We start from the raw sequence: 15,176 nt of genomic DNA, 5'->3' as shown, positions 1-15,176 counted from the left end.
CTTTTTTCCCTCAGATCGTCCAGAATCCAGATCGATCATGATCTTCTCCGCACCAGGCTACCAGTTTCTTTCTTTCTTTCCGGCCGGCCTTCGATCCTGTATCGACCCCTAGTGCAAAGCACAGTCCACACCTGCACCCGTTGCGTTCCGCACTCTGCTGTCAAACTGCCAGTGGAAGCCACAAAGCGGCGCCGTTTCTTTGTGCGTGAACCATTGCCAATTGTAAACGCCACGCACTTTGGTGGAGTAGTAACAATCTTAGTTTGCTGTGCCATCTAATCGATCTGTCTAGCCATTAGTTTCCTTGGTGTGCTATCTGATTAATTGACTGAACCTCCGAGCTAGCTAATGGCGACGTTTTCCACCAGGGCATGCAACAACAACCACGGCCACTTCGCCTTGTTCCTCACATGCCATGCCAAAGAAGATGGTGGAGTGTGCGTGGCATGTATGAGCTGCCTTAACCTCTCGTTCGGTTGCGAGCTTGTGATGCAGGGCGTAGTGGGGAGCCGGTTGGAGGAGAAAAAGGGGTTAAACGGGATGGGCTGAGGTCTAAAGCGGCCGTGTGTGGCTGCAGGTTTTCCGTGGTGGATCTTTCCCCGGTCTTCTTTTCCGGCAGAAGCTTAGCTTCTCGTATCTTCCTTTAGGTTAATGAATTACGACTAACCATGTGAGGAGACGGATCAGCCTTGGCTCACGCATGTCAAAAATAAGTGACTGTCTGTGTTACATGCCTCATTAAATCAACATGCAGCAGAAATTAGGCAATTAGCTACCACTGCACCTGTCACATTCCTGTAGTCATGTTGACATGAACGTCAGATCATGTCATGGATGACACTGCAATTTGCAACACACGGAAAAAAAATGGTCGCTGTTTGGTGCACGGATAGGATTAGAACCTCAGCGGATTATGAATTGAAAGAGTCGCACTGACAACAACCAATCACAGGAATGTGACTTATCTAGTCTGTTTCTGATGATCGTGAGATGCACATGCGTTTCAGTGGTCTGAGAGAGAGGCGATATTGCTTTTATCTTTTTGTTTTTATTTTGAACCCTACGACGATATCTTACAGCAGAAGAAAGAAGAATATAAGGCTTTACAGGAGAATTGGGACCTCAGCCTGCCAGGTACACCGCGAAAGTCTGAAAAATGCCGCTGATGAACTTTTAATTTTCGTGGCGTTTCCTTTATTGTGTTGTCGTTACAGCCCTCCCTCCTGTTTGAACAGAAAACGAGACTAAAATGAGAAACACAAGGATTAGCACTACCCGAAATCGATAGTTTGCCGTGTGCCTGCGATTTTGCCGTGTGCAAATTCACGGGCACACGGCAAACCCACTCTGCCAGTGGAAGCTAAAGAACCTTTTTGCCGTGTGCTAAGAAATGAAACACACGGCTTACACTCACACACGGCAAAAAAGTCTTGTTTGCCGTGTGCCTAACCCAAGCACACGACAAACAACTGACAACCCAACGGACGTTGGTCAGCCGTCATGGTTTGCTGTGTGCCCCTACTAGCACACGGCAAAGGTGGTGCTTTGCCGTGTGCCTTCCTTGGCACACAGCAAACATGCCATTTTGCCGTGTGTAATATGGTCGACACACGGCAAATTTTTGCACAAAACTTCAATTCTACCTTTCCTAACATTTTCTTCTACACATACACTATTATAGCTGTTCCGTGTCAAGTTTTCGTATTTTACTCTATTCGTTTAGTATATTTAGTCATTTTATTTCATTAAACAGATTTTTTACCGATAAGGCAAATTTGAACTGTAAGTGTTTCGAATAGTGAAATAAAATGAATTGGAAAATGATATTTACGTTAGTGAGTTCATTTTGAGTTTGTTTCAAGGAAATGGTAAGCAATTTTGAATATCTTAGTCAGGAACCGTGAACATGACCGTGTGTTCTAATCATTTTAAAATTCTAGAAAAAGCAAACGAAGTCTGAAAATTATAATTTTTGTCATGATATCTTGATTTCAAATGTGGATGTTGTGGTAAAAATTTGAGAAGGTTTCGCACAAATTGTCACGCAGGCTGCTTACAAACTGAAGAATCTCCGGAGAAGATAAGTAGAGTTGAGAATGAGTCCTTCACATTTCTAGTTGAATTTTTCTATAATTTATGTTATACATCAATTTTTTTTTGTATGTGCATCAGATAACCAGAATTGTTCTATCCCAAATTTGAGTTAATTTTTTGGAACTTTTTGAAATTTTAAAAAAAAAATTAAACAAACCCGTATAAAGTAATATACGTTGAAATTGAGCTATATACGTTCAATTGACTTCGGATGTAAATAAGTTCCATACCAAAGTTGTAGAGATCGACAAGAATTTAAACTTTAGAGTTATAAACTTTTCTATTTGAAATTGTTTTGTTCTTTAAAATATCATTATAATCTTTCCCATTTCCAATTTTAAATTTTAAAATGTTCAAATTACTTCGGATGTAAATAAGTTATATATGAAAGTTATAGTGCTCGATGAGATCTAAAATGTTCTAGTATACAACTTTTTTATTTGAGCTCATTTGACTGTCAGCCTGCTTGCCGTCGGGGCTTCGCCGTGGGCGGCCGACGGCGAAAATTTCGCAGTGTGCATTTTGGGCTTTTGCCGTGTGTCCCAGGCACACGGCAAACATCTAGATTCCGGTAGTGTAGCACTCCCACAAATTAGATGAGTCTCTCAGGAACCATGATGTCAGATCAATTCTTTTAATGTAAAATGCTAGACCGTTGGTCAAGTCACTCTGGCGGCACCCCACAGATCTGGGGTTTGAACCCCAGCTGAGGCGAATTTCCGCCCGTGGATAAAAAAAACTACATCGCTGTGCTCGCCGCGAGGCTTGGCCCTCCCGGGTATGGGCCAGGGTTCGGAGGGTTTGTCGGCTGGGAGAAGCCGGGTTACTTCCTCTTAATGAAAAATGGTGGGGTCCGTTCACCCGGTCGAGTTTTTTTTTAAAAAAAAGTTATGTCATGATTCTTTTATCCTGAGTTTTTTTTTCTCTCTCCCAGTTTATATGCGACACCCAGCTGCCTACTTCCCACTGGGTAAGCAGACAAATGGCGCAAAAGAACCCAAAAACTATGACAAACAGATAAGTTTAATTAACCAGCTAATTGTGACACATCATTTCATTAGGTCGTTGATCAGGCAGCAGAAAACTATAGAAAGTCAGACCAGTTCCTGTGAGGGCAACACGTACTTGCACAGGTGTTGAGCATCCTCTAGTCTCATCAAAATGCCGCCCTGCTAAGAACAGAAACTTCACTCAATGAGAATCAACGAGAAATTAAAAAGCAGCAAGAAAATATAGAAAAAATATGGTATCTCTGAGCTTCAGGATAATATAGTGGGGATCAGAATTGACTGCAACGCCACCTGCAGCTGCTAGCCTGCAGCCCGCATGGAACAAGTGGTTGGCCAAGAACATTACATTTGTCCATCTAATTCTCTGAATCTGGCCTGAAGAATATATGATATAAAAGGTCAGATCACGAGTGTTCCTGACACCTGAGTGGCAGCATCAGGCGGCAGCTGAGGGTTAGACTAACGGGATTCCTAGCTAGCGCCATGTGAAACATGGCACAAAGCAATGCAACTAAAGGGCATATTTGAGTACTAGCTGAAAGCTACATTTCCTCACACCTACACATCTGGATTATATTCTTTTTTCTTCAGATAAGAGTGAAGTTATTCTTTCTTGGTTCCTTATGGGAGGACATACGCCCGCAAATGCTAAAGTGAGATCAGATAGGAATACAGAAGCATTTGTGCTTGCATTGTTTAACTGAGATTGGTAAGGATCAAATTCCTATCTAGGGTATCTGATATTAAGAGGTGAACGATGGGAATAACCGCATCGTTGATTTGTCGTCTAGGTCTATTTCCACTGCAGCAGAAGCATATACTACGGAACATAGAAGATGTTTGGATCCAGGGAAATTTCAGTCCGGATCACATCGGATGTTTGGATGCCAATTAGGAGGACTAAATAAGAGCTAACTATAAAACTAATTGTATAAGCCGGAGCTGATTCACAAGCTGAATCTATTATTAAGCTTAATTAATCCATCACTAACACACATTTAAGGCAGCACAACATGGTCAAATTATGAATTAATTAGACTTAATAGATTTGTCTCGTGAATTAGTCCATATCTATGCAATTGGTTTCATAATTAGTCTATATTAATATTTCTAATTGGTGTCAAAACATCCGATGTGACAAGACTAAAGTTTATGAATAGTCTATATTTATTCCGAGTCACATTATCTTTATTTCTTCTCTCTTTTTATCGTAGTAAGGGCTACGTGTACAAGTTTAGTACATAGGCTGGAACTTTGTTATTAACATTCCTTCATCTAAAAACTTGTTGAGATGCTATGTTTTGCACTAAATGTGAACATAAGCGTTGGTTCTAATCTTGTACGGAAATGCTTGCAGAATATGTCTTGTGATACTCTGCACTGTACTGCTGTTATTGCTAATTATCACGGAGAAAGCATATTAGATGCGAATACTCTGGAGAAGTGCACAATTATCTTCACCAGTTGGTGAAGAGATTGAGCTTATTCGAGATATATCCATGTTCTTTTGCTTGAAGCTTATATGTTAATTCAATCACAAAATGGTGGCAACACGTAATTAGAAAGGAAATTGAGTCACAAAATGAATTTTTTTCCTTTTACAAGTTACTACAATGTTTCTCCCATTCTCATATTTATGAGCTAGAAAAGCTAAGTATTAGATGTTCCATTAATCTATCTACCTAATGATCAAAAGTGCGATTAAATTATATCGGTATCATTCTAGTTTAAAGTTAATATAGGAAATATATGGTTTCGTGTTCAGCTTTTGTTGATAAAATCATCTTACACAAGAATACACAACTTTCCTAAAAACACGAATATACCATAGGAGTTTTATACGGAGCCAGATCAACATACACCAATAGACTTACCCATATCCTGTGCTCGTAGCCCCGTTCATCACCAACACTCAACAACACACGTAACTACCTACCAATAGCGGAGGCTGGATTGAGCCTGGGGTGGGGGGCTTCTATTCTTCTTCCTCCTCGCGCCTATCCTTCCCTACATCATCATCCTCAAATTTGTAGGGGGCTTGGGGGGGGGGGGGGGGGGGGGGCTTCATGGGATTTTCAGAAATAGGAGGGGCTCACCCACAACTGGATCCACCCCTGCTACCTGCGTAAGACTCTGAAATTCATATGAACTTTTGGAGAAAATTTTCAGAAACAGTTTATTGGCCGAACTAAGATGAATTTCACGTGTCTTATTATATATAATCGCCAAACACACGCAACTGGAGAAGGAGATGAAAAGGAGAACTTGTTGCTTCTCTCATGTCATCTTGAGCTGACTTCCTAGCATATTCAACCTTTGTTTTCCCAATTGTAGGTGAAAAGGCATAAGAGCGAATCAAGAATAAGATAAACTTATTCTCAAATTGCATATTGGTCCAGTACGTGTTCAAAATTGGGCCAACAAATTCATCAGCTACTTGCCACAAATACCATGTCGCATGATCCCATCACGCCCTCAAATGATAGTCATGGTCATGCCACCGCAACTGAATCCTTAGCTGCTTAATTATACGTGTCGCCCAGTCATGAAGCTGGCATAACTGTGTTTTGTAAGCTCGTTAACTTGTTAAAATAATGCATGAAAAATTCAGTGTGTGGTGTACCATTACCAGAACCACATTTGTAAGCTAGCTTTTTAGGTTTCCAAAGGGTGCTATGATGTGTGGAGCTTGTGTCTTGTCCTTTTTTCTTTTCTTTGAGCGGGTGTCTTGTCCTTTTTTTTTGAGCGGGTGTCTTGTCCTTCTACTTGCACGAAACGGTGTCACAAAAAAGATGGATATGCTCATATATACAGAACACAATAGGACCAGCAGTAAACTGTCAACAGCTTGCAGTTTATGCTGCTATTTTTAAATATTTTTTTATGAAATCGATGTAGTTGATTGGTCTTTGTCGTAGCACATGACAATGACATCTTATGAAAATGTCTCCCAGGATTTCAAACTACTGTCTGCACAATTCACGAATTTTACGAGCTCCAAATCAACCAGCTAAAAAACATATTTCACCAAATAAAGAAGGAGACGTATAGCCTTTAATCCCCGGAATCAAGGGGCAAAGAACCTTACTAACCCAAAATTAAGGGGGTATTTCTGTCACTACGCCCCACCCTCCAAATGCCCTTTACTCCTATAAATTCCATCCTCCTCCAAGCTTCAGAGTTTACCCGGTTTCCTTACAAATTCCCTCCATTGAAGACGATTCCCCTTCTTCCGGTCCTCAACCCACTGGGTCCGCGTCCCATCAGACTCGTGGACGACACCGCCGCGGCCAGCTTCTCCGGTCACCGTGTGTGTCGTCGCACAAAACTTGCGGTGGCGAAGCCTGCTGCGTCCTTCCCCGGCGGCGGCGCCATGGCGTTCACGCTGCTGTACCCCACCAAGTCGTCGACGCGCGCGCCGTGGAGCACCAGCTTCTTCCGCCACAAGTTCCCGGCCACCGCGGCCTCCTTCTGATCAGGCTAGCTCCGGCCGCCGGCGACACACCTCCGTGTTTCTAGAGGAGGTGGAGGAGCATACATACGTGCACCGATTCACGTGAGTGTGCGCGTACAAAGATACGTTGTTGTTTTTTTACTTCGTTGTTAGTAGTAAATTGGCACAAACATGGATTCCGGCCGCAACATGATCAGCTCCGCGGTGCCATTCCGCGCCGCCGGCGAAGACGGCGGGCAGGTGTTTCTCTTCGGCGGCGGCGGCGGCGGCGGCGGGGGCTTCCTTCGAGGTCAGTGATCGTGACGGCTTCTCCTTCTAGCTAGTTCGTGGAATATACCCGTTGCTCATGTCTTGGTCTGCAGGCGCGCCGGTGGTGGGGGCCGCCGGGGCGGCGAACGGCTGGCGGCGCGGCAAGCGGCCGTTCCAGCTAACGGCGGCGCACGAGGAGCTGCAGCTCCAGCTCGAGCTCGGAGACGATGACCTGGCCGGCTTCGACTTCGAGCTGCACGGCGGTGGGGCGCAGGAGCGGACGAAGCGCCGGCTGACGGCGGAGCAGGTGCGGGAGCTGGAGCTGAGCTTCGAGGAGGAGAAGCGGAAGCTGGAGCCCGAGCGCAAGAGCGAGCTGGCGCGGAGGCTCGGGATCGCGCCGCGGCAGGTGGCCGTGTGGTTCCAGAACCGCCGCGCGCGCTGGAAGGCCAAGCAGCTCGAGCAGGACTTCGACCGCCTCAGGGCCGCCCACGACGAGCTCCTCGCGGGCCGCGACGCGCTCCTGGCCGACAACGATCGCCTCCGGTCACAGGTGAGGTCATCAATCCGGCGGGCCATCGTTTTAACCTGCACTTACTCCGTTGTTAGGCACTCTCATGCAGGTAATTTAACGACCAGTTTCAGGAATTCTTTGGAAAAATAAATAAACTTTTGGAACAGGATTGATTGTTATATGACTGCCGGCACAAGAAATTTTCCTTGCTCTTTTCTTCTTCTTTCCTCTTCCTGAGTAGTAGCATGAACGGAAGGAAAGGAAATAAATTTCAGATGTGTTCAGGGCCTAGCACTTGAATCTCTAGTTAGTTACAGTTAGTTTATAGGAAAAGTCTTGTTCGATTGAAAAAGTCCGATTTTCAACCTTTTAACTATAAAAACGGATAACATAGATTATCCAAATATCGAAACTCGGCAAATTTGGCCCTTAGGTGGTTTCAAATGTGGTTTTCTATTTATAGAAAATATTTTTAAAAATCTAATTAGAATTAAAAAATCAAAAATGATTTAGTTAAATTATAAAAATATGAAACTAGTATCAAATTTTTCTAAAAATGTAATCTATCCATCTATTATTGCTCTATTTGAATGTGAGTTATTAAAAAATAATAGGCATAACTACAAGCAACCAAATATTATGAACATGGGAAAAATGGATTTGAATAACTGATAAGTATCATATCAATAGATAGGTTATATTTTTAGAAAACATTTGATACTCATTCCGTATTTTTTATTTAAAATGAATATTTATGGGTTTTATTTTTAGTTTAAATTTGAATATTTTTAATTCTCACAAAATAGAAAACCACCTAAGGGGTTTAATTTGTCTGGTCCAACAGTTGAATGGCCTTTGTTATCCGGTTTCGTAATTGAATGTTGAAAATTGGACTTTTGTGATAGTTTGAGGGTGTAAACTGGAATTTTTCATTAATTTATTCTTAGGGTTGTGGTTAAGTTATATTAAATTTATGGAAATTCCTTTTGTTGTAACTTCTAGAGAGAATTGATATCATTAAAAGTTGTGCTGAACTTCTCTAAAATACCTTAATTTTAAAACACCTATGATCTAGGTACATGTAACTTCTTTTTTAAAAAAACGTATGTTCACATAATTCGGATGTGGCTTTTGTATATAAGCCAATACGTGAGTGATAGGTAAACAACCCATCTTAGAACAAGTATATTGTAATAGTCTTATTGATTGTTTCATTAGAAAGAGAATGAGATGGGAGAAAAAAAATAGTTGTTTTCTAAAACAACAACCACATATAATCTAATTTAGAGCTACCCTCGCACACCATTGTACGAGTTCTCGTTGCATTGCAATTGTGTAATAGAGGATAGAATTGGGGGAGACTTGGGGGGAGGGGGGGGTTAAATTTCTTATATACTTAATTATGTATGAAAATCAAAGAACTAGGCTTATTTGTTTAAACTAAAAATGGCTTAGATTTATATATTCTTTTGAATCCCTCGAATAAAAATATGATATTAGAACGTGGTTTGGATGATGCCAACTAGGGACGCCGCAAAAAATGGACTATTTGCCTGCTTTTGTAGTGCCCACGACTTAATTACGCGCGCAAGTTTATTCTCGTGGTGACATAGTAGGGTCGCAGGCTAGCATCTAGGCTCTAGGAGGGGTAGTTAACAAATATGCTAGCAGATTCCACGATGATAAGAGCTCTAGTCAACCTCGCTAATCATAATAGCCGCCAAAAATAATCGATCGCAGAAGAGAACCCAACATTGATTAGTAGGGCCACTACTACTGCGTGTTCTGGCAGAGGCAGACACTGCGTTAATTCACATGTCACTAGCAGTTGTTGTTGATGTACTGTACGTTTCAGTATCATGGCCTGGCCTGACCAGGCCAAAGAAATACGAACCTTACAAATCTTTTTATGTAATCATATACGTCAGATTTACAGATACACATCAGCATTCATGTCAGGTAATCACGCTGGCTGACAAGCTGCAAGCCAAGGAGTCGTCGGTGCCAGCCGCTGCTCTGCAGGCAGCACCCTACGCTCCTTTCGAACAAGATCAGCTCTGCACCGAGACCGCGACCACGGCCGGCGCGGCGCCGCCGGCGGGCTACGACACGGGGGGAGCCGGCGACAGCCCGGAGTCCTACTTGGCTGGCGCGCGCTCACCACCGTCGTCATCAGAGGACGATTGCGGTGGCGGCGATGGTGACGGCGGCGCCTTCTACCTCCCCGACCCGGACACGTTGCTCGCCGCGGCTGCCCAAGAGGACGGGGCGCAGCTCAGCAACTGGGCATGGCTGTGGAACGAGCAGCAGTATTAACCTAGCTAGTGTTGCATTGTACTGTATAAATTTGGGCTTCGCGTATTTTTGGTATTGATACTGTATCTTCTGATGATAAATTGAAGCTTTATTACACTGTTCACGATCACATTTCTACCCAGCTGAAAGTGAACATTTCTTCTTTTTCTTTTTTGAGAATAAGTGACCATTTCTAAGTCTCACATTAGAAGTGCCTGCACTCTGCAGTGTCTTTCAATGATGGTCAAAAGTTGGGCCGGGATGGCCCATAAGGCCATAACAAATGTTAGGAACCTTGATCCGTGGGACTAAAATTTAGTCATGTCACATTAGATATTTGGACAATAATTAGAAGAATTAAATATATGCTAATTATAAAACCAATTGCATGAATAGATATTAATTTACAAGATAAATCTATTGAATCTAATTAATCCATCATTAGCACATATTTACTATAACACAACATGGTCAAATTATGGGTTAATTAGATTTAATGGATTGTCTCATCAATTAGACTCCATTTATACAATTAGTTTTATAATTAATTTATATTCAATATTCCTAAGTGGTGTCCAAATATCTGATATGACGAGACAAGTTTTAGTCCCAAGAATCCAAGATGGCATCCAGATTTACCAAGGTGCCTCCTAAAGCTGCATGGAGCATGGTTTGCTTGCCAAAGAAGGAAGGAGGTTTGGGGGTTCTTAATTTAAGAACACAGGCCAAAGGACCTCTAGCTGACTTGGTTAGGAGAACCAGCAGCACTCCTCAGATCCTGAGTTCGACTCCTCATGGGAGCGAATTTCAGGTTGAGGTTAAAAAAATCCCCTCGCCTGCCTCATGTCCAAAGCACTGTGGAGCCCGGCCTAACTCACAAGGCGACGGGCCCCCGTGTACGGGTGGGGCAGGGGTTCGGGGGTTTTCTTGGCCTGCTGTGAGAAGGTCATTCTACCTCTCAAAACAATGCCGTGGGGCGGTCTTACCCCCTGCAGGTCAAGTTTTTTAATTTAAGAACACAGAATGAAGCTCTACTACTAAAACACTATAGATGGCCATTCCGGCCGTCCGGCCCGGCCCGGCCCGGACCCGGGCTAGCCCAAGCACGAACTGGTCGGGCCTGGCCCGGCACGACCAGGCTATCGGGCGGGCTGGGCTACCCGTCGTGCCGCGCTCTCGGCCCAAGCACGAACCCATAGACCATTTCATGTCGGGTCGACCCGAAAAGCACGGCGTCTCCATCGTGCTCGGGTTGTCCGTTGCCCGCTCGTTCTAGGCAGCCGTCACCGTCGGGCCCACCGACCCCCGCCTGCACCAGCCGCCTAGGCCGATGCCGCCGGCCGGCCGCGCCTGCAGGTCCCTGCCTACACCGGCCGCGCCAGTCGACGCCGCCGCGCCCACCGACGACCTCCGCCGGCCAGCTACACCCGTCGTAGGCCGCACCTCGGCGCCCGCTGCCGGCAGCCTGCGCCTGCGCTCCTCCGGGCCCACTGCCGACCGCCTGTGGCGCCCGCTCGCTGCCGGATGCCTGTGCTCGTCGTGCCCCCACGCCCGCTCATCGCCGTCCCCCACTCCTTCGTGCCTGCTGGCCCCCACCTGCCGCCGCCGCCGGGGCACGCTCGCTGGCCGCCGCCTGCCTCCTCCGTGTCGCGCCTAAGGCCAAAGCTCGGAGCCTCTGAGGGGAGGGGCGGACCGGGCCGGTGAGCAGGGGGCCGATCGGCCGAGGCAGCAATGGCGGAGCGTATGTGATGCGACGAACAGGATATGGGGGAGTCGGAAAGAGAGAGAGAGAAAAAAGAGAAGTTTGGGGAGAAGATATTTGCTGGCTAGTGGGATTGAAGTGATAGGGGCTGTTAACGGGCCGGTCCTAAATATCGGGCCGGGCCGGGCCGCCTGCCGTGCTGTACTTGCGGCCCAAGCACGGCACGCCATACCGGGCTGGGCCGGCCCGGGCACGGTAACCATCGGGCCGTGCCATGCTTGGACCGGGCTAAAAAATCGGGTCTTGGGCCGGGCTGTTGTGCCTCGGGCCTTTTAGACATATATATGAAACACCTTCATAAATTCTTCAACCGTTAAGATTTGCCTTGGGTATAGCTAATCTGGGAAAAACATTATAGCTCTGGAACCCTGCCCAGCGCCAGAAAAATAGGTTCCTTTTGGTGGAGGGACATCCTAAAGCTGCTAGTTTCTTACAAAGGTTTAGCCATGGTCCAGATTAAAGATAGAGTCACTTGTCTATTTTGGGAGGATCTCTGGCTTAACAAAGTGCCTGAGCAATATTTTCCTGAACTCTTCTCATTTGCCAAGAAAAAAGGACTCTCAATTAAAACAGTTCTAGATGCAATGGGCCCTAAGACTTATTTCATATGCCAATTTCGGATATTGCCCTGCAACAACTAATTGATCTTGTTGGTGACCTGAATAGCTTACAGATTTCTGAGGAACATGACTTGTGGACTTACATTTGGGGAACTCCATTTTTCTCATCTACAAAAGCATATGTACATCTCACGGGATATAGTCATACATGCTGCATTCAATTGGCTCTGGAAATCAGCTTGCCAAAATAAACATAAGGTCTTTTTTTGGTTAGTTATGAAAGACAGATTAAGCACGAGAGAACTGTATAAAAGGAAAAATATGATCCTCCCGGACTACAACTGTGTTCTCTGCCCTTCTACAGTTGAGGAATCATTAACCCATCTCTTTATTCACTGCCCTTTCTCTCAGGCTTGCTGGGCTTCGATTGGTCTTAACGTGAGCACAGATGACCCTTTTGACAACCTGGATCAATTTAAGCATCAGCTTGTTATTCCATTTTTCATGGAAATCATTGTCCTAATGAGTTGGAGTATTTGGATGCAACGGAATGACTTTATATTCAAAGGGATTCAACAGACTACTGTCAATTGCTTCCAGCATTTCAAGAAAGAGTTTGCCTTAGTTATACTAAGAGCAAAGATCCGATTTAAAGATTCTATGTCTTCATGGCTCGCAGCCCATGTGTAATTTTGTTTATTTTCTTCGTCTCTTTCTTTGTTTCATGAACTTGCTACTGGTTTATATTTATTTACCTTTTAATGCATAATCACTAGGGGATTACCCCTACTGTTTCATAAAAAAAGATTTACCAAGGTGACTAGATATGTAAGATTGGACTTCTCTTTGAAAAGAGGATGACTGGATCTGTCAGATTGGACTTCTCTTTAGAAAAGAGGTAAGCAAAAAGAATGGATAAAGATCGATAATATGGTGATTTTAGAGCACGAACCCAATCCGACAGTTTATCTTTAACCTAGTTTATCCCACTAATTTGCATTAAATATAAATAAAATATCTAATGAATATACTAGATTATGAAAAATACTTTGCAGGAAGAAATCTATGCATATGTTGTTTATATATTCACAGACTAATATTCTGATAACGAAATTTTGATCAGGTTGTCAAGTTTTTGTGACCCAAGATAGTAGTAACTAACTTGATCAGCCCGGAAACAATGTGAGGTCCCTTGTATCGAGAAAAAAGAAGTACGCAATGGATCCCAACAAAGGAAAATTTAAACCATAAATTCCATTAAACATAATGGGTGTCAATCGACCCACCGCAATTCTAATACTTCTACAACATAGTTCTGGATATGAAATTACGAATGCAAAGATCATCCAAGGTCCACACATAGAATTTTATTTGTCCCTAAATGGTTTTCAAAGGCACAATGCAATCTATTTACCATATCACGTACACAACTTACCCATCCACTGATTTCCTTGCTTTGCTCGTCGCACAGAGCTCTCTAATCATGTCCTCGATTGCTTTCCACGATGATCCGACTTCGGACACCGCTAATTGAGCTTGTCTTGCTAACTTTGCCGCCTTTGATGCCATCGCCATTCCATCCTCCCCGAACATCAACTCTCTCACCACCCTTGTGATCTCGTTACTCTTTACCAAACCCCGAATTGTTCGATCACTACTATGGACCCTAACACCAATTCCTAGCTCATCGACGATGAACTTTGCGTTCACAGGTTGTTCAAACTCAATTGGCCATGCCACTATAGGGACACCCGCAGCAACACTTTCTAACACCGAGTTCCACCCGCAGCAACACTTTCTAACACCGAGTTCCACCCGCAGTGGCTTAAAAACCCGCGAACACATGAGTGGCCAAGTATGTCTCGTTGGTCCACCCATTCTCTCACCACGTTTCCCCTCCCTTCCACACGCTCCTCGAACCCCATGCCGAGGTCGGCGTTGTTGGGCCGCACAGCCCATAGGAAGTCCACTCCAGCCCGTTCCAGCCCGTCAGCCACTTGTTTCAGCTGCACTTCAGGGATGACTGCTAGTGTCCCAAGCGAGATGTACAGTACAGTCCTTCCAGCAGCTGCCTTCTCGTCCAACCAGAGCATCCATGGGGGCCTGCTGGCATGAGCGTCGGAGGTAGATTGACGGGCCAAGCATAGTTGTGGGCCGATGGGCCAGGCTCTGGGTCCAATCTGCCGGTTCCAATGCTCTATGTAGCGGCCCTCCAGGTCATGGAAGGTGTTCATGATGACGCCGTGGCTCGCAGCGACGGCCACCGCCATCTTGGCGTCCAGCTCCATCAGCGGCGGCGGCGGCGGCGGGACGAGGTCGGCGAGCGAGAACCGGAGGTCGGGGAACTCAGGCACCGTGTACGTACCACCGGTGGTCGACGCGTCGTCGTGACCCTGCGCCGAGGCTCCCGGCTTGTCTCGCACGCACGCATCCCTGACGACGTGCGCGAACGCGGACGTGCCGAGGAACGACACGCTCGGGACGCCGAGCGCGGCGGCCGACGCGTGCGCCCAGTACAGGAAGCCGTCGGCGACGAGGAGGCCCGCCGGCGGGCGCATGGCCTCGAGCGCGTCCTCGAACCGCGGGCGCAGCGGCGACGTGGCCTCCGCGAACGCGGCGAAGGAGGACGCCGACGCGACGCCCTCGGCGCTCTCCCCGCCCGCGGGCGCGTGGCCGGCCGGGAACGGGAGCTCGACGACGGCCGCGTCACCACCGGCGCCTACGCCGCCGGCCAGCAGCGCGGCGCGGGCGAACGCCGCGTTGCCCGGGGTGGTGAGGAGCGTGACGGCGGCGAGCCCCCGGCGGCGGAGGAGGCAGGCGAGGTCCAGGAGCGGGATGGTGTGGCCTTTCGCCATGAGCGGGAAGACGGCGACGTGAGGCAGCTCGCGGCCATGGAGGTCTTGGCAATGGGCGGCGGCGGCGGTAGGGGGTGCCATGCTTTCTTGGCCTTGGCACTCGTGTACGTTGTTCTTGCGAGTTGCGAGCGTCCCGGACCGGAGTACTATCAATTCATCAGCGAAGAAAATGCCGATAATAATGTCGTCGTCTCGTGGTAGGTGTGTGCTAACAATTGGCGATCCTGTTCATGTACTGCCCTGATCAAACCGGGTGAATCTCCCACTGACGTGTGGGCCCCGTGGGTATGGGACCCACATGTCAGGGATATCCGAAATTATTGCTAGTTATTGCTTCGCCATTAACCACCGACAAAGGCTCATGGCGTTCGTCAAGTTATGGGCCC

The 15,176-nt window shown here is 46.2% G+C and overlaps 2 protein-coding genes across 3 annotated transcripts; one reads left to right on the top strand and one right to left on the bottom strand.

The window, feature by feature from the left end:
• Positions 1-6,240: 6,240 nt before the first annotated feature.
• LOC120678467 (homeobox-leucine zipper protein HOX25-like) lies at positions 6,241-9,781 on the top strand. Of its 2 annotated transcripts, none has more exons than XM_039959665.1 (3): positions 6,241-6,847; positions 6,921-7,357; positions 9,266-9,781. In XM_039959665.1, exons 1-3 carry the CDS (start codon positions 6,730-6,732, stop codon positions 9,632-9,634), a joined length of 924 nt encoding a protein of 307 aa, XP_039815599.1. In that variant the 5' UTR covers positions 6,241-6,729; the 3' UTR covers positions 9,635-9,781. The 2 variants fall into 2 exon arrangements, with proteins under 2 accessions (XP_039815599.1, XP_039815605.1); XM_039959671.1 differs by having other exon boundaries at positions 6,263-6,847; positions 9,278-9,781.
• A 2,363-nt stretch (positions 9,782-12,144) lies between these two features.
• On the bottom strand, positions 12,145-14,969 carry LOC120678464 (UDP-glycosyltransferase 90A1-like). The gene is made up of 3 exons (XM_039959661.1): positions 13,751-14,969; positions 13,371-13,718; positions 12,145-12,400 (listed from the first exon to the last, which is right to left on the bottom strand). Exons 1-3 carry the CDS (start codon positions 14,869-14,871, stop codon positions 12,343-12,345), a joined length of 1,527 nt encoding a protein of 508 aa, XP_039815595.1. The 5' UTR covers positions 14,872-14,969; the 3' UTR covers positions 12,145-12,342.
• Positions 14,970-15,176: the final 207 nt, after the last annotated feature.

The sequence above is a fragment of the Panicum virgatum genome, chromosome 2K, assembly GCF_016808335.1.
Source record: "Panicum virgatum strain AP13 chromosome 2K, P.virgatum_v5, whole genome shotgun sequence".
In the NCBI taxonomy this organism is placed as follows: domain Eukaryota; kingdom Viridiplantae; phylum Streptophyta; class Magnoliopsida; order Poales; family Poaceae; genus Panicum; species Panicum virgatum.
The sequence above is the reverse complement of the archived record's forward strand: the minus strand, read 5'-3'. Positions and strand labels throughout refer to the sequence as shown.

Coding starts and splice junctions, on each gene's coding strand:
- LOC120678467 (XM_039959665.1), top strand. CDS start 6,730: ATGGATTCCGGCCGCAACATGATCAGCTCCGCGGTGCCATTCCGCGCC. Junction 6,848..6,920: donor CGGCGGGGGCTTCCTTCGAG/GTCAGTGATCGT, acceptor CTTGGTCTGCAG/GCGCGCCGGTGGTGGGGGCC. Junction 7,358..9,265: donor ACGATCGCCTCCGGTCACAG/GTGAGGTCATCA, acceptor GATACACATCAG/CATTCATGTCAGGTAATCAC.
- LOC120678464 (XM_039959661.1), bottom strand. CDS start 14,871: ATGGCACCCCCTACCGCCGCCGCCGCCCATTGCCAAGACCTCCATGGC. Junction 13,719..13,750: donor GGGTTTTTAAGCCACTGCGG/GTGGAACTCGGT, acceptor GTGTTGCTGCGG/GTGGAACTCGGTGTTAGAAA. Junction 12,401..13,370: donor GCAAGGAAATCAGTGGATGG/GTAAGTTGTGTA, acceptor AAATTGATCCAG/GTTGTCAAAAGGGTCATCTG.